The following is a 25,552-nucleotide window of genomic DNA, read 5'->3' on the forward strand; positions in this document are numbered from 1 at the left end:
CAGCTCATGTTGTCCACGGGGGTAGCCCTTTTTTGCCCTTCCTTTTTGATCAGGTGTGCGCATTGCTTCATCCGAATGATCCCCAACCAGTCATATTGTTTCATTGGACATTATCTAGTAAACAACTCACTCCGGTATTAAAGATGTGACAAAAGGGGAATAAAAAGTGGTACTCTTATACCCTTGACATGACACCCCAGGCGCGAATCTTGTTATCAGTGTATCCAGAGAACAGAGTCTGGCCATCAGCGCTCCAAGCCAAGCTTATGCACTCAGGGTCACGGCTCTTCTTGCCCTTGTCCTCGAATTCAGGCTTGAGCTCATCAATCTTGCTCTTCTTCTCCAAGTCGAAGATGCTGATGCTGCTGGCAGTGGCAGCGCAAAGCCAGTAGCGGTTAGGAGAGAAGACAAGAGCGTGGATTTCATCACCAGCGTTGAGAGAGTAGAGGTGTTTCGATTCGTTCAAATCCCAGAGCATGACAACGCCGTCCTTGCCACCAGAGGCGCAAAGAGAGCCATCAGGGGAGATGGTGACAGTGTTGATGTAGCCGCTGTGGCCAATGTGGTCAGTCTGGATGCGGCAGGTGGAGAGTTCCCAGACCTATTGTTCCTCGATTGTTAGCAAATGCGCCCAAAGAAGTGCAACAATACTCCTAGAAAAGTTTTCTGTGGGCAGTATATAATAATAATCAAGGGGGGTAATTTCCATCAGGGCAAAGGTGAATAATGGTCTCATGGCCCGCAACGGAGCTCTGAAGTAGCAAATACGTAATTGCAAAACATCATTTGGAAAACAAGGCGACATAGAAAACGAGGAGGTTGCTGGTAGTCAGGTGATTCGTACCTTGACGAGCTTGTCCCAACCAGCAGAGACGATGACGGGGTTCTGGGGGTTAGGGCTGAAGCGGACGCAGGAGACCCATTCGGTGTGGCCCTTGTCGGTGATGGTGAACTTGCAGTCACCAAGAGTGTTCCACAGCTTGATGGTTCTGTCACGGGAACCAGAGACAATTTGACGGTTGTCAGCAGAGAAGGAAACGGACAGAACGTCGTTGTTGTGGCCGACGAAAGTGCGGGTGGTGTTTCCGGTAGCCAATTCCCACAGACGGAGGGTCTTATCCCAGGAGCTGGAGAGAGCGTAGGCACCATCGGAGGAGATGACCTATTATATCAATAATTAGCCATGCAAAAAAGAAAATCCCCATGGCTTATGCCCCTCTTCAATGGTTTTTTTCCCTCCATATCTCGTCACCCTGCGCAAACATATCAACTGGACCCGGGGGGAATATCATACACAGTCAGAAACGATGTGAGAGTGGCCGTGGAGGGATCGCTTTGGGTATCCGTATGCGGTGTCATCGCGGGTCAAGTTCCAGACGATCAGGGTCTTGTCGCGGGAGGCGGACAAGAGCATGTTTGGGCTAAACCGGCCTGTCAGCATCATCCTCCATCCGCCTGAAGCTCATCGTCTTTGCTTCTCTTCTCAATCACAGGAATCATCATGGAATGGTCCTTACTTCTCCAAAGTCGTGGCCAAGCTGGTAACCCAGCCATTGTGGCCCTGGAGGGTTCCACGGAGGACTAGCTGCTCAGCCATGATGTGCGGACTCGAGCTCGACTGCGTGATGCTCTCGTAAATCCTCGAGGGGTGGTGGTGGACGGAGAGGGATGAAGGGCGAGCAGTTGAAGTTGTTGTCTCTCTTCGATCTTTTTTTCACACAAATCGCAGAAAGGAGTTAGGCGTGTTCCGCATCCAGGCAAACCCTAAACGCCAGTGTGCGCGCTAAACCCTAACCGGCATTAAGCGAGCGCCTTTTCAACGTCTCGCGATACAACTATAGAGATGAAGCCAGCATCATGATGATGGTGATGATGACGATGATTCTATGGTCGACACAGATGAGATGGCTTGGTGATACATAATGTACAGACAGGTATACGCTACGACTTGAAGGGCTCGATGTTGGGCATGCGGCCCAGGCCACCGCCGCTTCCCTTGCTGCTGCCGTCTCCAGCTTTCTTGCTCTGGACGTGCTGTCGCAGCAGAGCGAGAATCTCCGAGTCAGCCCAGCGCTGAGGGACAGGCCGGTATGCTGGCTTGAAAGCTCCCACGGTCTGCGCCCACTCTCCGCTCTTCGCTGCGCCGCTCTTCCACGTATCCGTCAGCTCGTCTTTGGCCTTCAAGGCACCCTCAGCTGCCTCGGACTCAGACGGTGGTTCCTGAGTCGCCCAGTAGTAGATGTCCCAGTCGTTTTCATCCAGGAACCGGTCGTATTCATCCAGTTGGCTTCCCGTCATCTTTGCCAGATATGTAGATGCGAACGTTGACAGGAGCAGGTCCGACTCTAGAGTTCCCCGTTTGCGGCTCTGGTCTATCTTGACGTTAGTCCCCCTAGACGAAAGATGTAGCTTCTATGGCATCCGGTATGGCACTCACATAGTAACCTAGCTCTCTTTGTGCTGTTATCCTCTCCCTTTCTCTTCAATGGCTCGACTTTGAACGTAATGCCTTCCATCTCTCCGACCGCAAGTTCACCCTTTGTTTGCCCCGGAGCTAGCTGCTCTTCCGCCTTGCTACCCTTGTTTCCTGCGCTTCCATTACTACCCAGGTGGGAAGAATAACTTAGACATCGCAACCCCAGGGACGAGGAAGGGTATATGCTGGCATTGTGTTGTTGATATGAGATGGATGCGCCGGATGCTGGTGATGGCCTAAACGAGAGAACTGGAGAGCGGCATCTGCACGAGGCCAGTCCTCGGCTTAACGATCGAGATATACTATGCGCCGTAGACATGGGAGTAAATGAGAGACCGAATTGATATGCTTCTGCGTCGAGGTCCAGCGGCCAACAGTTGCTGGTTTCTTTTGATGAAACCTGAAGATTTGACATCATCCGAGCTCTGTTTGCACTGTTTGCATCACCTGGACCATCAGAATTCACAACTCCAACTACTCGTTTGGGAGCCTTTCTAACAGTTGATACTTTAGTAACTGAATAAATTAAGATAATTATTTTTACGTTCATCCATGTATAAACCCTGTAGCTTTTCGCAGATGCTAATTGAATAGTGATCATAGTTACAATTCGTATTCCCTCATAATGAGACGTGATAGATATCGAAAAAGAGGAAGTATAAATGAAGCCGAGCAAGCAGAAAGGCCGCCCAAAAGTACCTGAGCAGACATAGAAACGGATCATAGCCTTCGGTAGGAAAGGGCAACTTTCACCATTCGCCAAAAGAAATCTCTTTATGGATGCTTTAGATAAGGTGCTTCGATCTAATCGTAGAAAGAAATCATTTAGCAAGCGAAACCAGATGAAGGGGTCAATACTGCAATTGAAGAAAAAAACTTACCGGAAGTAGGCTCTCAAATAGACCACCTGCCAGACACCAAGGCCAATCAGCATACCCATGGTGCCGAAAGCAAACCACTTGACTCGCTCATTGGTACTTTCGTTGGTGTCTCGGAGCTTCTGCTCTCGTGCGCGCATAAAGTCCATCTCCGCAACGATTTCAGTGATCATGGCCTCCAAACGGCGGAGGTCAGCCTCCACTGGCTTGAGCTTCTCCTGGACCTTGATAGCATCCCAGTCACGAGCATCAGCACCGATATCAATGCTCAGCTCAACCTGACGAGAAGGGTTGGGGCCCGCATCTATAATGGGGAAGAAAAAAAATTAGCCAAAATTCCACTGTTTGTAATGCCAATGAAGAAATCCGCCAGGGTAAGACTTACGTCGCCCAGAAAGGACGTTGGAGAAGCAAACGTCAAAGGAGGAGTCGGCGCTGGCAGTAAACATCTGTCTGATCTCGCCGGCGATATCTTTTGGTTTGGCGTAATCGTCGCCTAGAGAACTCTTGATCTATTCCATCCAACACAAATACAATTAGCAGGCATTCGAGTATATCGTGCAATTCGCAATTGCAGTCTGCTTGTCTTAAAAATGATGAGAATAGCCCACCACGTACGTGCATGTTGACAACCTGTCCATCTCCCTTCGAGCCGCTCACGGTGGCAGTGACGACAACAAGCTGGTCACGCGCAACGAAATTCCTTATGCATCTTTCGTGCTTTCCTGAGTGTGTATTTGGGATGAGATCGAATCGTACGGCGGAGGTAAGAGGCACAAGGAGGGTGAAGAGGAGGAAGAGAAGTTCGAAAGGAGACCGCAGTCCCATGGCTGAGCCCCGTCGCATACTGGTCTCTGCCGTGAATAAGATGGAGAAATAGAGAGAGCGAGGAGGTCGAGGGAGGAGGATCACCACCAAGGGAGCTTGTGGAGAGAAGGGCGGTTGATCTGGATGCGCCTGGTCGCCTGCACTGCTATCTCGATGTCCAACTTTAGGGTTACGTATATTTGTCCCTGGCGCTGCCCGGGCGGTTGCAGGCCAAGGAAAATAGAAACTCCGGCAAGCTACATCGACACCCGACGACGGGACCTCCATGGAAGGCACCGGCTGGCCCTGAGCTTCTACATTCAATACTACCAACTATTTACTGATACAGTATACGGCAGCCGGGCAATTATCTGACTACTAAGCCGTCCATGTGCATACTGGTTGTGCTTCTGTAACTTGAACTTAGCTCACAGCTAGATACTGCAAGCCAATTCTTCCTCCCTGAGGAAGCCAACTCCTGCCCGTGGCTACGATGATACGCAGATACTCAGAAGGTTGATATCTCTCCTAGATATTACTTTCTGCTCTAAGGCCGGAGGAATGTCCAGCTGGGTATCATTCATAATGCTAGATATCAAAGACCGTCCAATATACCCACCTCAAATACTGCGCCGGAGTGCCATCTATTTATAAACATAAAATCGATTAATCACTGTACATCTCAAACAAGGAGACAGACTGAGACTGGATATACCATAAAGGGGTGGAGTTTGTTCTAAAGGCACATCTCCACTGATGAGAACAGCGGTATATATGTTGGAGATAGGTCACATTCAATTTGGGCTGCAATATCAACTATCGTTTCAAGGGCCGTGGATGATGTCGCCTCATCATCAATTTCGACTACAGAACAGCCTCCCCTAGAGTATCCATATCGAAAGATGTCCACAGATATCCCTAGCTTTATAGGTCTAAACTGGCTGCGTCTCAAAACCCATTCGTCTGAAAACGCTGGTATCGAGACCCCATCTACAATTTCGTGCCTTGGTGGCAACAACAAGACCATTGACAATGACGCTTCTACAAGATAATCATCGAAAAAAATATATAAATAAATATGAAACGGAGAGTTCATTTTCTTGTGTGGTTTAACTAACCCCTTGCCATGTGTTGGCAAAGAGTGAGATATGGTGTCTATGGAGATATCAAACTAGACATCACCAACTTGTATCATAACATCAACAGATATGACTCGTCTATGGTAGGAAGAGCCGACATCAAAGGATCAAAAAGCAACATCGCTATGAACAGGCCAATTATTGAATAAGTAAAAAAAAATAATAAAGGTACCTAGGTAGTGGTATTTTACCGGCGCCGAAGCTCCTACTTATCCTACACCTAATATGTCTTTTCACCATGTTAAACTAAAGTCAAGCTCAATAGGGTCTTCTTTCCCTACTAATTCCACTAAGCCCGTTCCCCTGGCTGTAGTTTCACTAGATAGTAGATAGTAGATAGATACATAGCTAGGTACTCCGTACCTTAAGAGTCATAGTTACTCCTGCTGTTTACCCGCACTTGGTTAAATTTCTTCACTTTAACATTCAGAGCACTAGGCAGAAATCACATTACATCAACACCACTTTCTGGTCATCGCAACACTATGTTTTAACTAGACAGTCAGATTCCCCTTGTCCGTACCAGTTCTAAGCTGGTCGTTAAGCGCGTGCCGGACGGTCAGAGGCCTGCCGAGGGCGTCCGCGCCCCGAACGAACTCAGATCAGATGTACCTATACATCTTCGAATCAACACCACCTGTCCTTGCTCTGCAGACCTGCATAACGTCAATGCTATTGCATGTATCAGCTCTCGCTCGAGAAGAGGCAAAGAACACATCACAACCCGCAACAACAACGCATAACGCAAAGGGATATCTCATCGACAAGGTTCCGCGTCCATCACACGCAACCGTTCGAAAGCCAGGGTGGCCTCGGAAACCGGGGCCCCAACGGGCCCATAACCCTCCCGAACTATCGACCGGGTCAGGCCATACACGTATCTGGACGATCTGGCGGGGGAACAGAGGTTCCGTTCGTCTGTTGAAACTAAAGTATACCCGGGGAAGATGTGCGATGTGCGGGTGTTCACAGGGTGAAACGCATGCAAGTCAAAATGATCTGCTGCCGGCTAGCGTGGACAGGGGGTGATGCAAAACAAGACTGCAGAACTGCAACCGCAAGCATGTTCGAGAGTTGATCTTGTGACGTGCAAAACGCTTTGCTTTGACGGGTATACGTGGGTATTTTTTTGATCTATGTTGTCATCGGTATATCGACGTGGCATGTGGCATGGCCATGACACAGCGTAGTGTAGGGAGTTGAAAGATTTGGTCATGGAGAAGTAAGAGTAAGATAGCGAGGAAGAAAAAAGAGTATTTTCATGACTTGCATCTCACCGTAATGGCTATGAAGTGGGGGAAAGTATTATATGACAAAAATGAGACCCAAAGGGAAGTTAAGAAAGAGGACGGAAAGGTGGTATATAGAAGGAAGAAGGAAGAAGGAGAAAGGGGTACAACACATTCTGTATGCGTTCAGCGAGCGTAGCGTAGAATAGACCAAGGAAAACGGGCGGGATGAAGGCGGAAATAAGGGAAATAGGAGAAAGCTGGAGCAGAATCTGTGTATATACGTGGGGAAGGTCTTTTTCGCCAAAGAAGAACGAGTGAGGAACCAAGGCTGGATCTTGTCTTGATTTGAATGGGAAAGGAAAAGGAAATATATATACTGCCACCCTTGTACCAAGAAAGATGAAGATGAAAAGAGGGAGATGAAAAAAAAGAAGAAGAAACAACGAGGCGGGACGAAGGAAAAGGTATAATGTAACAAGGGCCGAAAGTCATATTCATTAATTAAAAAATATGGTAGAACATTTCGAAAGCGTGAATGTTTTTCCCAGGAGAAAAAGGGCAAGAAAAGGGGCGAGGTTTTGTGAACGAGGAGAAAAGGGGGGTGGAAAGGGAGAGGGAGAGGGAGAGGAGGAGGATATGATGATAAAACTATGCCACTTGTTTCTTCTTTCGTAGGAAAGTCTTGAATGTCCAGCTAGCTGATGTTCCGGTCTTCATGGACTGCAGGGAGCTGACGCTAGGGGAAGACGGAGGACCGGTGTTCTTCAGGAAATCTGCTAGAGCAGCGGTATCAGACTTGTTGGATCGGTAAAGACTGTCTGCATCGACGCCCTTGATCACGCCCTTGGGCAGTCTTCCGCCCGAATGCCACTGGTTATCAGGCTGGTCTGCATGGATGGTAGCGACAAACGAAGAGCCCGAAGTAAGCGAGGCCTGTGGTCTGCCGGCATGGCCGTGGTAGTTGTACTTGGGTGGCAGGTCGACGAGTCTGGGAGGAGCAGGCGACCCGGCCTCGGATGTGGAGTCTAGCGTTACGCTTCGCGAGATGGGCGGCCTCATGGCCTTTTGGCGATGCAGCTCGTTAGCCTTTTGGATGTTGATGGTGAACGGCTGTGGCTTTGGAGGAGGAGGGGGAGGGGGCCCGTTTTTCAGGAACTCGGCCAGACTCTCTTCCTTGGGCTTAGCCACATCGCGAACGTCGTCGTATTCATCCTCGCTATCCGAATCAATGGCGTACGGGTCTCTGACTCGCCGGCGTGTTTTAGCGGGCGTTGCCGAACCATCGCCTCGAATGTTTGGGGTTGGAGAGAGCCGGTACTGGAGCGTTCGGCTGTTAGGCCGGGTGCTACTGTCGATTAGCGCCGTGTGGGAGTTGACGGAGGCAACTGATGCGGCGACCATGGAGCCGTCCTGGGTGCCGGGTATTGAGCTATCGCCAATGGTGAAGTCACGCTCACTGCGGATTGTTTGGCTGAAGGAGCTGAAATCGTCTGAGTTCATGGTATTCCTGAATGGGGCGACGGTTTTCTGCTGCAGACGACGAGCTTGAGGATCAGGGGGCCCCTGACGGATGAAGTCGATCAGTTCGGAGGTCTTGTTATCTCTGACAAAGACTGCCGGACGAGCTTCGAGACGAGGCCGGTTCGGGTTGGTTGCTCGCGGGGTGGAAGTGATGTTGGAGGTATTATTATTATTATCCTTCGTCGAGGCCTTTGGCGTGGCGAGGGGGCTGGTTGAGTAGGTTCCTGTCGTTGCAGGAGAGTTGGGAATGGAATTGTTGCCAGCGCGAGCAATGCTATTAAATTGGGCGGCGGGTGGGTGTAACCCCTTATCAGGTCCTGTGGAACGAATGAAGTTGGCGAAGTCTCTCACGGATGCGTTTTCGACTCTAGCATCGCGAGCTTGTGGAGCGGGCATCTTAGGCTTTGGCGGCGGCGGACTAGGGGGGTTTCGAGCAAGCGGAGACTGAGGCACAGGGGATGAGATCGAAGGGGAGCGGAAGGTCGGCGACAGGATCCTGCGGCTCTGCTTTCCGCTCTTGACGGAGCTCGTATCGGCAGGGTCTGCAGCCAGGTCTGCTGGGCGAGTAGCAGCCCATCGAGGTGAGCCGACCTCTTCCATCTCACGCATGTTTCGTGGAGTCAGGGTATAGTGGATTGTTTCGTCACTCATGAGAAGCTCCTCCAGGGCTGTAGATCCAGATCCGCTGCCGTCTGACGAGCAGATGACGGAGACGGACAGGTCTGATGGCTGTCTACTGATCAAGCCCCTGATTCTGTTGGAGCCCTGGGAGACGCCGGAGCCAGAGGTGATGGGTCGACCGTCACGCCTGCTGCCTGCACTCTCTGACCTGCGTAGTTTGCTGGAGTCTCGAGAGATGCTGGACGGCGGAGGTGTGACTCGTTGAACGGCAGCGCGTTCTGACCCCGGAGACACAGGCAAGTTCTGTCTTGTGGAACAGTTGGTGTTGATTTTTGTGAGCCATGCTCTGCTCCGTGGAGTGACGGAGGGTTCACTGTCCCCGGAGTTGATAGAGGCCTGGTCTGGCGACGAACGCTCATTCTGCACAGGGGTGTTGTCTGCCACCTCGGTCAGGGGGGTAAGGCGAGCTCCGCGGCTGGGAGAGCGAGGAGAGCGAGAGACGAAAGAAGTCTCCACGATGTTGTCTCCGAACGGGTTGCTGGTAGGGGGTAAGGGGGCGGTTGCTTTACGGCGAGCAGCCTTGCGGGCGGCCCGGTCGTCGTCTGTGAGGGATGAAGAGGAGTAGTATGCAGGGTTACCGTCTGCAATGTCCTCGCAGGTGGTAATGCGAGCAGAGCTGCTGTCTGCAGTCTGCGAAGTTGTAGATTCAGCGGACTCCTTGGAAGACACCCTAGAGGCTTCGGGAATGGTATAGATAGACGAGACAACGCTGTTGTTATCGCCCGTCTCGCTGCTGGGCGGAGAGACGGCCTCTTGCTCCATTGATGAGTCCTGGCAGCGAGGAGAGGATATAGAAGCCGGGTGATAGGGGCTGTAGATGGACGCCGAGTCAGGACCAGCCTGCTCCAGCTCTGATTCTGCCGATGCCGGTGCTGCTGTTGTTGTTGTTGCTGCTGCTGCTGCTACTGTTGCCGCTGCCGCTGCTGCCGCCGCTGCTGCCGATGCTGATGCTGATTCTCCGGCCTTGGTGTCAGTCTCTGGCTCTTCAGCCTCTGGCATGCTCTCGAGGTGTTCGTCTTCCTTGCGAGTATCTGCTGCGGACGAAGCTGACCGTTTGACCCGGGTCGGCGAAGAGGCCAGGGGCGACGTTATATACATCGACTGGGGCAGCGACTGGGAGCGGATATGCGCCCGCCTGGTGCTGGAACGAGCGGGCTGCAACGACGATGACGCCGATGCCGATGCCATGACGACCCGGGGCGAGATGGCGCTGATGCTCCTGGCCAGGACCGGCCGGCCTGCGACTTCCGGGCTCGAGATGAACAGGCTCCGGGGCCGCAGGGAGCGCGCGGGCAGGGCGACGGCGAGCTGGGCGCTGAAACCGGGGATCTCAATCTCGTCAATGTCATACTCGCTAATCGGCAGGGGGATGTCAGCCGGGTTGATGTTCACGCAGGTGCTGACGCTGGCGGTGTCTGAAACATGCTGATCGGCGCTCGAGATCTTGCGGCCAAAGGAGAAGCCGTTGAAGGTATCAAAGGTTTCAAAGGTGCCGACGCTGCTGTGCGTGCTCGTCCGCGATGAGCATCCGCGGCGCACCAGCGACTCTCTCGACAGCGTCCGCGACAGGGCCGGCGCCCGCAGGTTCTTGCGCCAGGTGCGCCAGAGGCGGCCCAGGGTCGGGTTGAGGGCGACCTTCTCGACGTCGACGTCGTCCACGACCAGCGTGCCGCCCTGGTACTTGCGCTCGTCGTTCTCGTCGGAGAAGCCCAGGCGGGCGCTGGAGTTCTCGCCGGCGATGATCAGGATGTTCTCGGCGATGTACTCGAGGATGGAGGTCAGGAAGATGGCGGCCGCGGGCGAGAGCATGCCGCCGTGGTTCATAAAGTACGGCCGGCCGTTGGTCTCGCTCAGCCCTTCACGCTGCAGGTATTCTTCCTCGTCGTCCTCTTCCATGTCGCCGAGCCGGGCGTAGACCATGCAGCGCAGCCGGGTCAGCTTCCACGAGCGCTCGAGCTCGAAGTGGCCCTGGCCGGCGGCCTCCTGGGAGTAGCCGTAGCCCGTCAGCTCTTCTTCGTCGCTGGTGCCCATGTACTCGCTCAGCTCCTCGTCGGCGACAGAGACGACGGCGCGGGCCAGCCGGGGCTTGAGGACGTCTGAGACGGCCGGGCGGATGGCGGCCAGCTTGGTCGATTTGGCGGCCAGCAGGATGTTGAACAGGATGTGGTCGAGGAAGCCGTTGACCAGGACGAGCGACGGCGGCGTCACGATGGCATTTCCAGGGCGCCCTTCCTTGGGCTGGAGCGGGTTGACGCCGTGCGAGGCCGATATCAACTGTGTGGCCGCCGAGATGGCGACGTACTGCGGTGCCGGGTTGACCAGCGGCGGCGAGGGCGCGCTGGCCCTGCTGCTGATGCTGGCGCTGCGTTCGAAGGAGAGGCTGGTGCTTCTCACGCGGCCGCCCATGAAGGCCGGCGAGACGTCTCCCGGCATCATCTGTGTCGGTCTTCTTCTCTTCTTCGTCTTCTCCGTGTGATTAGTATATTATATTATTGTATTGTATTGCTGGTGGTGGTGAGGCCGGACGACTGAGGCCGCCGTCACGCAACCATTCGTATGGCTTTTATATCTATACCACAGCAGTCAGCAATCAGCAATCAGTATCAGTAACGCTCAATTAACAAGTAATCAAGAGATATCAGTAAGAATAAGGCAGTGGAAATGGCGGTTGTGGTTTGTTTGATAGATATGAGAGGAAAAAAAGGGGGCATATCCAGACTGGCCGGCCGCGCGGGAGCAACGGGAGCATCCAGGACGGGAGAAAGGGAACCTACAGGGACAGTTCCGGTAGCGAGCGACTGGCTGAGCAGCGGGAGGGATAAAGAGCCGTCTCTCTGTCTCTCCTGTCTCTCTCCTGTCTCTGTCTGATGGCTCTGTCTTCTGTCTTTCTATCAAGTTTCTCAGTGCTCAGTACAAAGAGAGAGACAGACAGCGTCGGTTGCCGTCCGGATGCAAATTCTCGAAGGGACGGAAGACGAATATCAATTAGAGTACGATATTCCTTTTTCTTCTTCCTCTCTTCTTCTCGTCTTCTTTTCTTGCTTGCTTGCTTTTTCTTCGTTCTCGTTGCTTCTTCCTGGGGTGGCTGAATGTTCGTATATATCTTCGTCTCGTCCAGCGCTGAGTCTATCTCGCCGCCATCTCGCGGGGGTGGGCAGGCGATGTGCGAAGGCTTTCTTTTCGTAGCAGGCTCAAGCCTCTGTCTCCCTTGGTCGCCGAAGCTGGTGTCTGTCTGTTGGTGTCGAGGTTGGTGATGTTGATAGAGGTCGGCTCAGGGGCTAACGGGGGATGTATTTTTTTTATATATATAGATGTATGTATATGTACCAGCAACCCAACCGACCAACAGCCGCAGCCAGACAGATCGATGGAGAGCGAGCGAGCGAGCGATAGAAGAACCAGCGATTGAGGGTGCCCCAGTGGAGTCCGATCGAGTCAGGATGTCCCCTGGCCGGGCAGTCCCCCCTTTTGGCTGTGCGGGCGATGATATCGAAGTGATCAGCGGCCGACGCGGCAACGCAGAAGAAGCAAAAGCACGGCAAAAGGAAGAGAAGCAACAGCAAAAGGAGCAAAAGTACGGAGTGTACACACAGAGGCAAAGCCAGCGAGAGAGAGGGGGGGGGGTAAGGAGAGAGAGAGAGATAGTCCCTTCGCCGGAGCAGGCTGCCGGGTCTATTAAAGCAGAGATGGGCTTCAAAAGAAAAGAAACATGGTACCACTGCTGGCCGCTGCGACTCTGCCAGAGGATACGACCAGATCTGCTCCATCGCGGGCGTCCATCGCACTGCCGTGATCCATGGGACGACTCCATCGGAACCCCATCTGGCTGCCTGGTCCCCCTTCGATGCGTCTGCGCTGCCTTCCTCCAGCCTATATGGATCGGGACCCCTGAGCCAGATCCGCACTGCTGCTGCTCGGCCAGAGAAAACGCTACGGGGATGGAGTCGGAACCCTGTCGAGGAGCAGGGGAACAGGTACAGGTACCTGGTACTGGTACCTTCATCGTCGCTGGCGGACCTTTACTTACTACGGTGAATAAAATATATCTCGACTAGCCGTCTGTGAATTACACGCCATGGGGGCGGGTTCAGCGATGGCGGCCACTAGCTCTGCACGATGCGAATAGTCTGTCGATGATGGCCCTCTCTCTTTCTCGAATCCTGCTGGCAGGATGGAGAACAAGAGTCAATCCCCTGGGGAACCGTCGGTGCCTACAGCTCGGTGCTAGGGATGAGAGGAGGAGGAGGAGGGGAGGCCGTTCAATCGAGACAGACAGCCAGCAACACCCACACAGAATAAACAAGGCAGCCGTTACGGAGTCGTTTATCATTGCCTCGCTACGGAGGAGTCCTTCAAATCCTCTCTGTGCAACATGCACGGCTAGCAAACGGCTGCTACGGCTGCTGAAGACCGTCACAGAAATTGATTGCTGGCTTGTGAGAGGCATACTATACTCACTTAGTCCCATCGACGGCCATGCAGGGCAGACGACGACCAACTTGGACTTTCAACTTCGACTTTTCTTCTCCTTGCTTTTTCCAGCTGAGCAGCTTATATTTGCTTCTTCCTCTTCTTCGTCTTTTTCCTCCCCTTGGGGACCCAGAAATTGACTTCCTTGTCGCCGTGGTTGCTTTTTAAAGATCGGCATCCAGTCCTAAGCAGCGCCCCTGGTCAGACCCAATCATGCTTATATCCTGCATCGCTGAGACGCAAGAGCTAGCAGGACCAGCAAAGAGAGTAAGACGGACAGAGAGACACCGTCAAAGACCAGAGCCTTGTCTTGTCGTCTTGTCGTCTTGACAGACAGAAAAGATAGACAGCGCCAGATGCTTGCCAACCGTGTGTCTGACAGGCACGTCTGCTGATGGTGCGCCGGCCATCTTCCACGCCATCAGAACGTTGCAGCGTTACAGCCAGGGCAAGGCAGCCACCCACGGCCCTTACGGCTTTCTGTGCGATGATGCTATCTCTGGAGTAGTACTCCGTATACTTACGTACAGTCGGAGTGACTGCAAGGCCCGGCTTTTCGTCGCTTGGAAGCATGGACATGGACATGGACATGGACGTGGACGTGGACGTGGACGTGGACGGCATATCCGCACTCCGTACTATATATTTTCCTTTTATCAACAACCTCCCGGGTAGAGGTCCCGTCGGCTTTGACCTCTGGATTCCGTTTCTCGAAGCTCGTTTCTTCTTCTTTTCTCCGTTGGACAGCTCGCGGTATCCAACTTAACAGCCCAAAATCCTGCTGGCTGGAGAGGGCCACCCTTCTGCCATGTACCGGCCCGAGACAGCTGGGTGGATGCCCATCAGCATGTTTTCTTTCTCCCTCCCTTGTTTCTCTTACATATGTATAGTTGACCAGGGGCATGGGAAAAAAAACCTGGAGAAGAACTCAAAGGCAGGCCGCAAAGTACTCCGTACACCGCCAACGAGTAGTTGCTTCTATATACTTAGAAATATACGGTTACTTCGAGGGAGTTGCTTTACTGCAAGGCTATCGAGCCGTCGATCTCCCCGGTCGTACGCAATCAAAGGAGCCTTGTCTCTCCCTGCCTGCAAATAAATACGGCAGCAAACAGAAGCAAACAGAGCAAGCAGAAGCAAGCCAGAGCAGCAAGGTCAGACAGAGTATGTAGAGAGCATCCTCCCCCGGGCTCTCTCTCGCACTGGCAGGCTATCTTGACTTTACCTGCCCGTCCGTGGTCCGGTCTTTGCCTGGACGCAGATGGGGCACTCCTCTTCCCAGCTGCTGCACCAGGACGGAGTCGGAGTCTGGATAATTAAAACGGCTCCTCCCATTCAGCAGCGCAGCCGACCACCCGGGTTTCCCTTGTGCTATTAAGTATGGCACTGCCTTGTGCTATATGGCTGGTCTCTGGCATCCGTGGCACTGCCTGCCTGCTCCCGTGCTCGATATTAATGCACTAATGCACAAGAGAGGCCATTTTTCCTTTTGGACATCCACTGCTGCTGCTTAACTGCCTGCCATCCAGGGACAAGTCTCTCCAGATCGGCTTGGTGAATGGGCGCCTTCTTATGCACCTCCAAGCATCTCCAAGCACCGCCAGCAACGGCCACAGCAGCTCTCGAAACCCCTCGCATCTCCATGCCATATTGGGTGGTCTGACACACGCCCTCTTGCATGGATGGGCGGGCTGGGAGGGCCCCATGGTTCTTCTCCGTCGAGCCGTCTCAGCGGCGGTCCTGGGCTCTAATTATAGCTCGTCGCGTCGTTTGTATAGAGGCCATCTACTTCGATACGAGATATCTACATACATGTTAAAACCGTTGCATGTAGTAGCAATATAGATGCATAGACGCATAGATGTCAGGAGTATAGATGTATGTTTGAATGCAGGAGTCGTTAGGTCTACGGGCTGCCTATAGTATGCGCACTATCAACATGGAGCAAGTATATCAACACCAAATATCGGGGCTCCGTAAATAATAAACAACAGCGTCAAATATATTGGTTAGTATCAAGGTACCCTTTGGGCAGTCAGAGGAAATGCTCCAGTCGGTATGTATCATCATCCCTCTTTCGCAGCCTGCCTGCTTATCCAGCCAGCCCAGCCAGCCAGCAAGCCAGCAAGCTCCTTACGCCCTTCCCTCCCCTTCCCGCCCTCATGTTTCAATATCAGCCCAACTATTCCAGCTTGCTGTTGACACTTCACATCGCCTAGCGGGCTCGGTTCCATCTCTCCATCGTCCGTCCACCCGCCTATCCGGCTCGCCTGCCTTCTAGCCCCCTCCACCGTCCCAATCCTCAATGGCGGATAACTGTCTTATTACCCCAGCTAAGGCCAGGGATGGGAAATGACCGTCCACCTGCTAATATTACCCATCGCGGAGCTCCCATTGGCTTCCGCATGACTGGTTGGGTCGGACGCCGGGCAGTCAAGAAACGGTTAAGACGCAGGGCCGGGCTGGTGAGTCCCTGGCTACGGAGACGCCCGTTGAAAAAGAATTCTTATCTCCCGCTGGGCTCTTTGAGTGGCCGAGATGCTCCTGGTAGGGTGGCATATTGCTGATTGCTGTAGGAGGCCAGTGGCAGGCCAGTGACGCCAGAGATGCTCCGCCGCCCCTTGGGACTAGTTAAACACTTTGGTCAATCAGTCAAGTAAGTCATCATGCAGGCAAGCCGATGACGAACAAAGGGTCGAGGTGATCGCTTGAGGGACTGGATTACCTGCTTTAGTTCAGGGTCGAAGGGATGAAGGGCATCCAATGCTTGCGCAGATCATATGCGATCATCAGCTATTGTCCAGTCGAGACTAGTTCCTATTATAGTTAAATGGCAGGCCCTCCTTTGACGTTATAATAGTTTGCTTGCATATAGTAGTTCGTTCCGAGAAGACTATCGCCAGGGGGGGCAAACTAGCTGGCTGGCCTGGCCCAGTGTGGGAGCGCCACCGGAGAAAGAGGCAGAAAGAGAAGAAATAATTGATGCACTCCGTAGAAGCAGATAGCTTGACTAGAACGCGTAGCTATTTAACTAAGTACACCGGCTTTATCGTTTCAGAGTGTCTTTTTCTTGTCGTCTTGTCGTCTTGATCTTCATCGTGAGCGTGTCATTGAACTTAAAGGGGGAGGGAAAACCGAAGCAGAACCGGGGATGCAGAGGCAGGGCGGATGAAGCAAATAATGAAGCAAATAATGAAGCAAATAACGAGGTCAACCGGGGGAGGGAGAAAGGAAGAAGAAGAAGAAAAGGGGAGGAGAAAAGGGAGAAACAAGAAATAAACAAGACGGCCCTGCGAAGTTGCTTTTCATGATGCATGCAAAGAGGGAAACAGAAAAACGCCGTAAACATGTCCGAACTGCTGGAAAGAAAAGGAAGGTCATAAAGGACATGATGGTTAAATCAGAGGCACATGAGAAGGAAGACCTTTGTTTGATGTTAATGTGCTGTGTGATGCTTGAGTGAGGATCTGATCAGTTCCTCTCGAGCCTCACGGCTCGCAGACCAAGGGGCTCGATCAGTTCGCTGGCCAGCCACTTGGTGACCTCGTCGGCCATGTACATGTCGTCCACGTCGAGCGTCTCTTCCAGTGCAGACTGGATCATCTTGCGGGCATCGGTGAAGCCAGGACGGTAGGTCACATTCTCCTCGTCGTCAAACGAGACAGCCATGGTCGTGGACTCGAGTATGTCGTCGAACTTGTCCTCGTCGACCAAGTTGGGAAAGAAATTCTGCAACAGCAGCGAGATCCTGTCAAGGTACTCGTTGACGTATGTCCTGGTGTCAGGCTCGACGCCGTCACTTGCCCTGGGGTCGCGGGGGAGAGTGCGCGAACGTATGACGATCCTGCAGACATGAGCTGAGATGGTGCGTAGACCGTTGATGTAGGCGGTCAGGAGCTGCTTGTCGAGGTCGAGATGGTCCCTGGAGTGCTCGTCTGGCTCGTCGTGCTCGTCATTGCTAAAGTTTGCCGGGTCAAGAGACCTTGCCTGTGCAGCGAGAGCAATCTGGATTTTCTCGTGGATAGTCATCTCGGGAAGTGGCTCCGTGGGTGGTTCCATCTCCGAGTCGTAGGTCTTGTCGGGGATCACAGTCTCCAGCGTGGGCGCAAAGTGCACAGAGCGTGAAAATGAAATGTATGAAAACTCATCGTCGAGACCTAGGTCTGTGGAAGTTAGCAGTCGGTATATACAAAGATTTTTAGAGACGGACAAACTCACCATCTACATGGTCGTCACCATTGACAGAGACGTCGTTATCATCGTCAGAGGCATCATCAGAGTCAGAATCAAACATTTCAACATCTTCGTCTTCTTCATCATCCTCCTCATCCTCTTCTTCCTCATCATCGTCTTCTTCTTCCTCAGTTTCCTCGTCATCACCTTCATCATCCTCTTCATCATCATCATCGTTGTCGCCTACCCAATTGACTTGTTCATGACAGTCAGTGGCCAGCAATGGGCGATCAACATGTACTTCAGTAGAGACAGGTAAATGACAGATTTCTACTCCTCCAGTAGATTGGTCATCAACAGAAGTCAAGGAGGCAATATCAGTTCCCTCACTGTACTCATCATCGCCGTTCTCTCCGTCTGATTGCAGCAGCTCCTGTGGCTGGTGTTCCTGGGCAGGCTGCGGTAGCCGCTCCGTCTGTGTCTCCGTTGCCGTCTCTCTCAGCATGCGCTGGACCTCAGTCTTCAAGTCGCCGCCGCCTAGACTTGACACTGACGAGTCCGAGAATGAGAGGGTAGATGAGCGCACCAGAGGCGTATGGGTGAACTGCGGAGGTAGGATTGCAGTCTCTGCATCCTTGGGCTCGTCGGACAAGTAGGGTCGTTCGTAGGCATCGAGGGCACCCAGGCGGCGCCTCCCGGCCAGGTCGAGGTGATGGTGGAAAGCAGACATGATGGCGCAGTACTGGGGACTGGGCTGGTCCTTGAATCCTGTACCCGTGCCCGTGCCCGTGCCTGTGCCTGTGTTGAAATTGACGATGGTCGAGTATGCGTTAGTCTGAGGACTGAGGCCGTAGAAGAGTCCGCAGCGGAATGACATTTCCTGCGGTTGTTTTGTGTGCACCCGGCGATATCAAGTTCGCCTCTTTTATAGCAACGCACAAATAACAAAACCAGCAGCAAGAAATGTAGCAAAAGAGGGGGGGTCTTCTCCTCTTCAGATGTCCTCCCAGCCTCCTGATTAGTTTCACGGAACTCAGGTTCTGCAGAAGAGGGGAAGTGAAGTTTTTTTTTTCTCTCTCCTCGTCCTGCTTCAGTGATAGCTGGAGGGTGGCTGGGGTGTTGTTTGCGGTGGTGAGAGGGCGGAGAGGTCACTTGGTGGTATTTACTCGGTACAGGGAGTTTGATATGGAGAAAACAGCAGCAGGGGAGGCAGAAGAGCAGTAACTATGGAAAGGTGGTCTTCTCAGGAGTAGTTTTTGTCTTTCAGGTATCCTGGATATGCTGTCTGGAGGGTAAGTGTTTGCAGGATATATCACTTGCGAGTCGAGATCGAGGCAGAGCAGAGTCAGATCGGTTGTCCACAGCGAATACACACGGGGAGGTCCCCCAGATGGGCTCCTGGGAGGGAACCATGGTTGGTGGGAAAAGTATGGCCCTAGTAGGCCATGCTGACGGCGTGTAGTAGACAGACAAACAGAGATATAAAAAGTGTGCAAAAGAGACAAAATAGCAAGCGGATATATCACTACGGGACCGAATGGTATATTATTTAATATCTTCACTTCCACCAGCAAATGACGTCAATGAGCTTGAGGCAGTTTGGAATAACGGTAAAAGGCGAGCCGACTTGGAAGATGAGCTGTTGTTTCTGGCTGCTGAACATTCCTGATATTGGGCTGTGGGAGGCGCGCGAGAGCGAGTTCGGGGTCCTGCTTGCTGCACAGGGGGATATCGAGCTGAGTCTTGATCTGGACACCGGTCTTGAGGCCTGAGAGCATTTGGGTATGCGAGAAGAAGCTGGGGAAGTGGTCGAAGTGGTCGTAGAGGGGAGGGAGGCAAAGAGTATAGCCTGCTGGGGTGGGAGGGATCTCGATCAGGAGGACGAGAGGGCGCGCGTGAGTCCGACCTGGCTCCTGGAGCAGGTTGAGAAGTTGGCGAAGGGGGAGTTCAGAGCTGGACAGCCGTCGTCAGGGACAGCTAGAGATCGTTGATGCTGGCTGGCGGGTGGTGGTGGGCGTTTTTGCGAAGAAGCTGGAGGTTTTTCGTCGCTGTGACGTCGTCGTGAAAATGAGGTTGGAGCGAGGAAAAAGTCAGGGAAGAGAGTTAGAGGTCGGCTGTGGCCGGCGCCATCGCTGACAAAACCGCGGAGGGTCGCCGGTACTTCTAGAACCGCGGGGCGCTGCACCAAACTGAAGGTCACTCGCGACCGCCGGCAGTTTCGACAGCGATGCACCGCCGCATCGCAGGTCTCTCTGGCTCTGCTGGCAGATTCCTCGTCCTCGTCTACGGCGTATTTTCTACTGTCTGATACTCTGCTGTCTGCTGTCTACTACTATCTATGTCTTGAGGGGTGCAGAGTACATTGAGTTGCAGCTGCAGGAGCTGCTGGCGGGCTGAGTCTGATATCTGATGAGTCTTCCTTCAGGCTCAGGCTCAGTCTTCATCCCAGCCTGTCTCAGCCAGCCGCAAGTCGTATCAAGGTCAGCTCAGCATCAGCATAGCATCAGCAGAAGACTCATCTCGTCTTCTCTCTCGTCCCTTTACTCTCCGTCAGCATCTGTTTGCCCCAGAAAAGCCCTAAAGCGCCTCGGGAAAGTCTCCGTCCTCCTGCGTCATAGCAAGGATGCTCCATCTCGCCGCAGCTCCAGTCATTGGCTGGCTCGCTTTTTACGTTGAAATTCACACAAGTCGATGATGAGAACCGGCGATGATCTAGGACGGTACTACTAGGACAGTGGTACTAGGACTAGGACTCACTGTCGACGGCCGGCCATGTCAGCGCCGTGCAACCGGCCAGCGTGTCAACCTGCCTCGCCTTCTGGAATGCAACAGCGAACCCGCTCGTTATATTAAGGAGCAGCAGGCCGGCGATGGTGATACTTCAAAGTCTGACCAGGAGAAAAAACGAGAAGGAAAAAGAACCCGCCGAACCCACGGCCAGGCGACCCAGAGAGGGTTCGAGGACGACGGTGATACACCCACTCAGCGGACAGGCCTTCCCCCGTCGACCGGGCCTTATGTACGCTCTGTTAAACAAAGGACAAAGGGATCTCTCTCTCTCTGTGTGTGTGTCTGTCTCTGTCTCTCTCTTGGTTTCTTTGGACGGGGATAGAGTTCGTCTCAAAGTCTGGTTAGACTAAGGCATTAGAAATTATATTCATCATCTTTTGCTGCTTGCTGGGCCCGGCGCCCTTTGTTTGGCTGTGGCCCCCCCCCCAGACATGATCATAACCACGGGTCCACGGGATGGAATGGGGGGAGGAAGGCAAAGAAACACTCCAACTCAACTCTTCAGGGCCTTGTCCCATTGTTCTCTGCGCGGCTCAAGGGACCCCCCCGAGGTACATCGTATCTTCATTCCTCATCGTCATCGTCATCACGATCACGGGGGGGACTTTGCTGTCCTCTCGCTGGCTGAGGAATCATCCACCTCCCACCCCCCGTCTGGCCGTCTGGCCAAGGGGCTAACTCAAGGGGAAGCACAAAGGTGAACAACCCAGACGGCTCAATTGACTATCGAACGGTCTCCTGCTGGGCAAGACGAGCGTATCAACGTTACTCTCACTGTCCCGGCGCCATGGGTCGTCTTTCTCAACTGCCTAGGGGGGCAAAGGGAGTGCTCGACTTGAAGCACCAGATTTGGATATTATACACCCAGCCAGCCAGCCAGCAGCTACTTAACGTCTACACACTAACTAACTAGTTAGCCAGGTTAGCCAGTTACCCATCCTCCGGGAAGAAGCACTGCTTGGTCCCGCCAGTCAGGACAACAAGAGAAGCCACTCCACTGCCCGCTGCATTAATTTACACCATTCTTCGATGGTGACAGGGTCGACCGACCGCCAGGTTGCGTCTCTCTGACTTGGTGTGTCTCCGCATGTCGATGTACACTGTAGCTCAAGCTGTCTGCCCACTGGGGGGGATGGATGGATGGCACAAGAGTCGATCTGCCTGGCTGCACCAAGCCCTCCTGCTGTGCTCTTATCGGGCATTTAGCACCGAACTTCTGCTTCTCTCCCCACAGGCTATTATACTGGCGCTGGCCTGGGTTTCTTTTTTTATCTCTCCTCCTCCCCCTCGGACGGACCGTTGCTTGTCGTTTTGTGGCAGCTAAGGGGGGCGCGCGAGGGGACGGGGGCCCGTGGTTCTGCGTCTTGTATATGATCCCCTGATATCATATCATATAGACAACCACCAACACCTACCAGCACCCGCGCCAGCAAAGGAGAAACACAGGGACATGACATTGGTGAATCCACCAGCCGTGGAAGTTAACTCATGTCTATTTCTATTCCTATTTCTTTTTCTTTTTTTTTTTTTTTTTAGACACACGAGAGCCTCGAAGACTTTGCGGTCTTTGTCCTCCAATAACCAACTTTAAAGCGTTGTCATTCTGCTTCTCCGTCTTTCTGTCTCTTCTTCTCCTGCTGCTACTTCGTGCTCTTTGTTCCTGCAAAGGCCCGCATGGGAGGATAGCCCAACGGCTTCTTCGATTCCATGGGATGTTCCGTCTCGGCCACTGCTGTGTTTCTTCGTCTTCCTCTTCTTCTGCTTCTGCTGCTGCTGCTACTGCTGCGGCGGCGGCTTCGTCCTGCTCGTCTCTTTTTTTATATACCTGGGGCCTCCCATGGTAGCCCGCCCGCCTGTCCCAAATATACCTCACCGGCCAAAGAGACCAAGAAAGATACACAGCACACATAGATGGAGTGACTGGCTGCAGCCTGAGCTATTATTATAAGCGCCCTGACCCTGCATATCAGAAAAGAGGATTTCCTTTCTTCCCTCTTCTGCTTCTTCTTCTTCTTCTTCACGCTGCCTGCCCTGTCTCACTCAGAATAGAAACAAAAACCAACCTCCTTTGCTCGACATCCACTGGCTCAGCCCCAGCATAAAACAGCCATCTTGAGATAGAGACCGGTCTTCTTTATCCCTCGTTTTTTTTAGCTATCTCGTTTTCTCTCGTTATTTTCTGGCTTTCGTCTCTTTCTCTGTGTGTGTGTCTGTCTGGGTTGTCTCTTTCACCATCTATCTGCTTTACGACTAGATATCCTACAGGTCTCAATATCCCTGAATCATCCGGCTGCAGGGCCTGCAGGAGACCAAGATTAACGGTTGCGCCCAATTAGAATATACAGATATATCTCTCGACCATGGCCTTACCCAGAAACCTGGGTTCGAGGACGCAAGCGGAAAACAAAGGTCATAGTCTGCCAGGCCCGATAGATGATTCGTTCCGTAACACGTTGGGCCTCCATGGTGAGATGCAGCCTCCCAGTTGTACGGCCAACAAAGGCCCTGCATTTTCATACGCTGTCGATGGCGATACCCTCTTTCATGCAGGCCTATCCCACATGAAGCCTGGCAGTCTGCCTGTCCGCCGCTGGACAGACGCCGACCTTTCATCTCTCCAGTCGGGCCCAGCCCTGACCCCAGACCTGGTGCTGCATCACCAGCAGCATCAACTCCAACAACATGACCATGCCTTTGATGCCCACGCGAGCGGGCAGCTATTAACAGCAGCAACAACACCTGCAGCAGCAGGGCCAGGGCCAGGAGGAGGAGGAGAAGGAGGGGACCAATTTTATGTCGATTCCGGGGTGCTGTTTCAGGATCCAAAGGAGCAGCTTGTTGGGCCTCCCTCCTCGCGGCCCACTGCCGGCAACTGGATGGAACGGCAGATTTTCAAGTATAACCATAGCCAGCAGCCGTCTGCAACAAGGAGACAACGCCGCCAGCATAAATCAATTGACCAGCCTGCCACGTTGACAGCAAGAAAGGGAGATCTTCTGTTCTCAGGCAATCATCCAGCGCTCTCGTCTCCTCCTTCGTCATCATCGTCTTCGCCTTCTCCCGGTACCATGGCTTCTTCCTATCAAGACAACAATAACAGCAACAACTGGTTTCAGCAGCGTCTGGAAAGCTACGGCCTTCAGCAGGTCGTTCAGTCTCCGGAGTGTCTTGAGCCAACTACGACGCCTGCATCCTACTCGCAGTCTCCCCTCGATAGACGTGAGAGTACGTCCCATTTATCTACCGCCAGCGGAGGGTCAAGCCAGTCACCTCTCAACAGCAGCACACCCATGTCGACGCCACGGTACGGCCCGAGTATTATGAGCCACCCAATACACAGCTCACCGGTACTAGCGACCAACGACATCTCGGAGACCACCCCTTGTCAGCCTTATCAAGATCCATCGACCGTTACGTCGGTACCGGATCACACATCACCGCCTCCTCCGCATCAGATACTACGTTCTCAACCCTGTGACGGATCGCCAGCCAGTTCCTGGCATTCAGAGCCCATGGGTGTCTCTGCCTTCCAATGTGCCCAGCCCAACCTCCAATCTCATGAGACTGAGCATTGGTGGACCACATCTTCGGCTCATACCATCCCCAACAGAAGCCTGCAACCTCCTTTCCCTCACGCAAGCTACTCTCCAGCAATGACATCTGCTTCCTTGCCCTTCCGCAATCAGCACCAACGGTTCGCACATATTCCAGAATCAATCCAAAACTCAGGCCTCATGATTGGCATGGACACATCTTCCCCTGAAATCAGCTCTTCTATCCAGCAGGACCCCATTGCAATGTCCTCCCCCCAACTATCTGGGGCTGAAGTCGCATTACCACTAGCCTTCTCTCTTCCATATTTCCCACAACACCATCAACGCTCCCACCAGCATCCTCAACCCCCTCCTATCCAGACGGCTCATAATAATACCCCAGTTTCTCTATCCGGCTCGGCATCAACTATATCCGCAGCTCCCCGCTCAGCCCCCGTAATAAGCAGGAGATTTCCACACGGCTCAGCTCCTCAACAGTCACCTAAGGCAAGATACCACATCCCACCACACCAACGACGAGCTCATGCCCGCAAAGCAGCCAGTTTCTCCGGGCAAACAAGTAAATGCATCAAATCAACATCTTCCAACGGGTCTACACACAGCGGGATCAGTAACAATAGTTCCAGCAGCAGCAGCAACAACAATAGCAACAATAACAGCTACAACACCGTCATCAATAGAGCTGTAAAGAGTGTCTCGTTCGTCAACTTCACCCCCGAAGATAGCCACAAACTACTCACCGGCGTTGCACCCAGCGGAAGCTCCAAGACCAAAGCCAGGCGCGAGCAAGAAGCCCGTGACAAGAGACGAAAGCTATCAGAAGCTGCCTTGCTAGCTGTCCGACGAGCAGGGGGCGATGTTGAAGCTCTCGAGGCCGTTCTATGCTAAACTCCTTGCTTCTTTTTTCTAATAGTTACCAATATAATATCCACTGATACTCTTTTTAACTTCAGCCCCTGGCTTCTGCTTTCAACACCATTTGACCCTGTATATAGGAATCGTTTTAATACCTCTCCAAGCAAACACTGGCGTTCTACTGTTTCTTTTCTTCCTTGCTCTATTCCTACTTTAACTTCTATGTACCTCTCTTATTCATTTCCTATGTTGTTTACCGTACCATGACCCCTTTCTTCCTGTTGGCTAACTAACTCCCCTGGGCGGCTCTCTGCTGTGCTTTAAGAACCAAGACGATTTAAACTAGATTCCAACCATAGCGGCTACATGAATGATACTCAACTACGATTCAAAGATAGAAATCCTCCTTTGACAATTGTATGAAACGTGGGCATATGCATGCGAATACGACTTTGGCTTTGATATTTGGACGCTGCTGTGGCTATCAAAGCACCGTAGTAAGCCGTTGAGACATCCCACTTTCTTGACAATGCCGAATCTAACTGGCATGTCTTAGAAGCTATGTAGACCCATGAATGCATTGCCGTCTGCATGTAAGTCAAAACTATATATAACATCTGCCCCTTAATATGTATAAAGGCGGATACCTACCATGCAAAGAAGTAAACTCGCATGCGTCCAGTGGAGGTATCTGTCCCTTTGATCGGCCGGAAGGCGTTAACAACGAATTGAAGAAAGACAATATCACCCTTCTACCGGTAACAGGGTGATGAAGGCCCAAGCCGTAAATTGATAAATGTCCCTTGAATAGCCTATTTATACAGACAGTCTATAGCTCATTTAAGAACGGTTGCAATGGATATTTTCATCCATTCAATAAAATCCGGAATGCAAATAAATAGATGCCAAAGAGATGAAACAGGCCAAGCCCATTCCGCTTTAATATTCAGAAAGATCACGCGCTTGAAAAAGGGTA

The 25,552-nt window shown here is 52.6% G+C and overlaps 9 protein-coding genes across 9 annotated transcripts; 3 read left to right on the top strand and 6 right to left on the bottom strand.

The window, feature by feature from the left end:
• Positions 1 to 175: 175 nt before the first annotated feature.
• Positions 176 to 1,597, bottom strand: ARB_07772 (vegetative incompatibility WD repeat protein, putative; the record flags this gene model as incomplete). Its single annotated transcript, XM_003014006.1, has 5 exons — positions 176 to 601; positions 769 to 822; positions 845 to 1,162; positions 1,295 to 1,421; positions 1,518 to 1,597. 5 exons carry the CDS (start codon positions 1,595 to 1,597, stop codon positions 176 to 178), a joined length of 1,005 nt encoding a protein of 334 aa, XP_003014052.1.
• A 344-nt stretch (positions 1,598 to 1,941) lies between these two features.
• Positions 1,942 to 4,449, bottom strand: ARB_07773 (uncharacterized protein; the record flags this gene model as incomplete). Its single annotated transcript, XM_003014007.1, has 5 exons — positions 1,942 to 2,392; positions 2,446 to 3,333; positions 3,358 to 3,658; positions 3,740 to 3,866; positions 3,973 to 4,449. The coding sequence occupies 5 exons, from the start codon at positions 4,447 to 4,449 to the stop codon at positions 1,942 to 1,944; spliced, it is 2,244 nt and encodes a 747-aa protein (XP_003014053.1).
• Positions 4,450 to 6,581: 2,132 nt separating this feature from the next.
• On the top strand, positions 6,582 to 7,002 carry ARB_07774 (uncharacterized protein; the record flags this gene model as incomplete). Its single annotated transcript, XM_003014008.1, has 3 exons — positions 6,582 to 6,707; positions 6,739 to 6,846; positions 6,928 to 7,002. 3 exons carry the CDS (start codon positions 6,582 to 6,584, stop codon positions 7,000 to 7,002), a joined length of 309 nt encoding a protein of 102 aa, XP_003014054.1.
• A 178-nt stretch (positions 7,003 to 7,180) lies between these two features.
• ARB_07775 (uncharacterized protein) lies at positions 7,181 to 11,167 on the bottom strand (the record flags this gene model as incomplete). Its single annotated transcript, XM_003014009.1, has 1 exon — positions 7,181 to 11,167. One exon carries the CDS (start codon positions 11,165 to 11,167, stop codon positions 7,181 to 7,183), a length of 3,987 nt encoding a protein of 1,328 aa, XP_003014055.1.
• A 337-nt stretch (positions 11,168 to 11,504) lies between these two features.
• Positions 11,505 to 12,545, bottom strand: ARB_07776 (uncharacterized protein; the record flags this gene model as incomplete). Its single annotated transcript, XM_003014010.1, has 2 exons — positions 11,505 to 11,966; positions 12,018 to 12,545. 2 exons carry the CDS (start codon positions 12,543 to 12,545, stop codon positions 11,505 to 11,507), a joined length of 990 nt encoding a protein of 329 aa, XP_003014056.1.
• A 325-nt stretch (positions 12,546 to 12,870) lies between these two features.
• ARB_07777 (uncharacterized protein) lies at positions 12,871 to 13,344 on the top strand (the record flags this gene model as incomplete). The annotated part of the gene is made up of 1 exon (XM_003014011.1): positions 12,871 to 13,344. The coding sequence occupies one exon, from the start codon at positions 12,871 to 12,873 to the stop codon at positions 13,342 to 13,344; it is 474 nt and encodes a 157-aa protein (XP_003014057.1).
• A 3,331-nt stretch (positions 13,345 to 16,675) lies between these two features.
• On the bottom strand, positions 16,676 to 19,155 carry ARB_07778 (uncharacterized protein; the record flags this gene model as incomplete). The annotated part of the gene is made up of 5 exons (XM_003014012.1): positions 16,676 to 17,367; positions 17,423 to 18,212; positions 18,317 to 18,488; positions 18,530 to 18,902; positions 19,005 to 19,155. 5 exons carry the CDS (start codon positions 19,153 to 19,155, stop codon positions 16,676 to 16,678), a joined length of 2,178 nt encoding a protein of 725 aa, XP_003014058.1.
• A 2,599-nt stretch (positions 19,156 to 21,754) lies between these two features.
• Positions 21,755 to 22,246, bottom strand: ARB_07779 (uncharacterized protein; the record flags this gene model as incomplete). The annotated part of the gene is made up of 3 exons (XM_003014013.1): positions 21,755 to 21,943; positions 22,036 to 22,193; positions 22,231 to 22,246. The coding sequence occupies 3 exons, from the start codon at positions 22,244 to 22,246 to the stop codon at positions 21,755 to 21,757; spliced, it is 363 nt and encodes a 120-aa protein (XP_003014059.1).
• A 392-nt stretch (positions 22,247 to 22,638) lies between these two features.
• ARB_07780 (developmental regulatory protein WetA) lies at positions 22,639 to 24,609 on the top strand (the record flags this gene model as incomplete). The annotated part of the gene is made up of 1 exon (XM_003014014.1): positions 22,639 to 24,609. One exon carries the CDS (start codon positions 22,639 to 22,641, stop codon positions 24,607 to 24,609), a length of 1,971 nt encoding a protein of 656 aa, XP_003014060.1.
• Positions 24,610 to 25,552: the final 943 nt, after the last annotated feature.

This window comes from Trichophyton benhamiae, assembly GCF_000151125.1.
Source record: "Trichophyton benhamiae CBS 112371 chromosome Unknown Abenha-G-c-312d04.f1, whole genome shotgun sequence".
Lineage (NCBI taxonomy): Eukaryota > Fungi > Ascomycota > Eurotiomycetes > Onygenales > Arthrodermataceae > Trichophyton > Trichophyton benhamiae.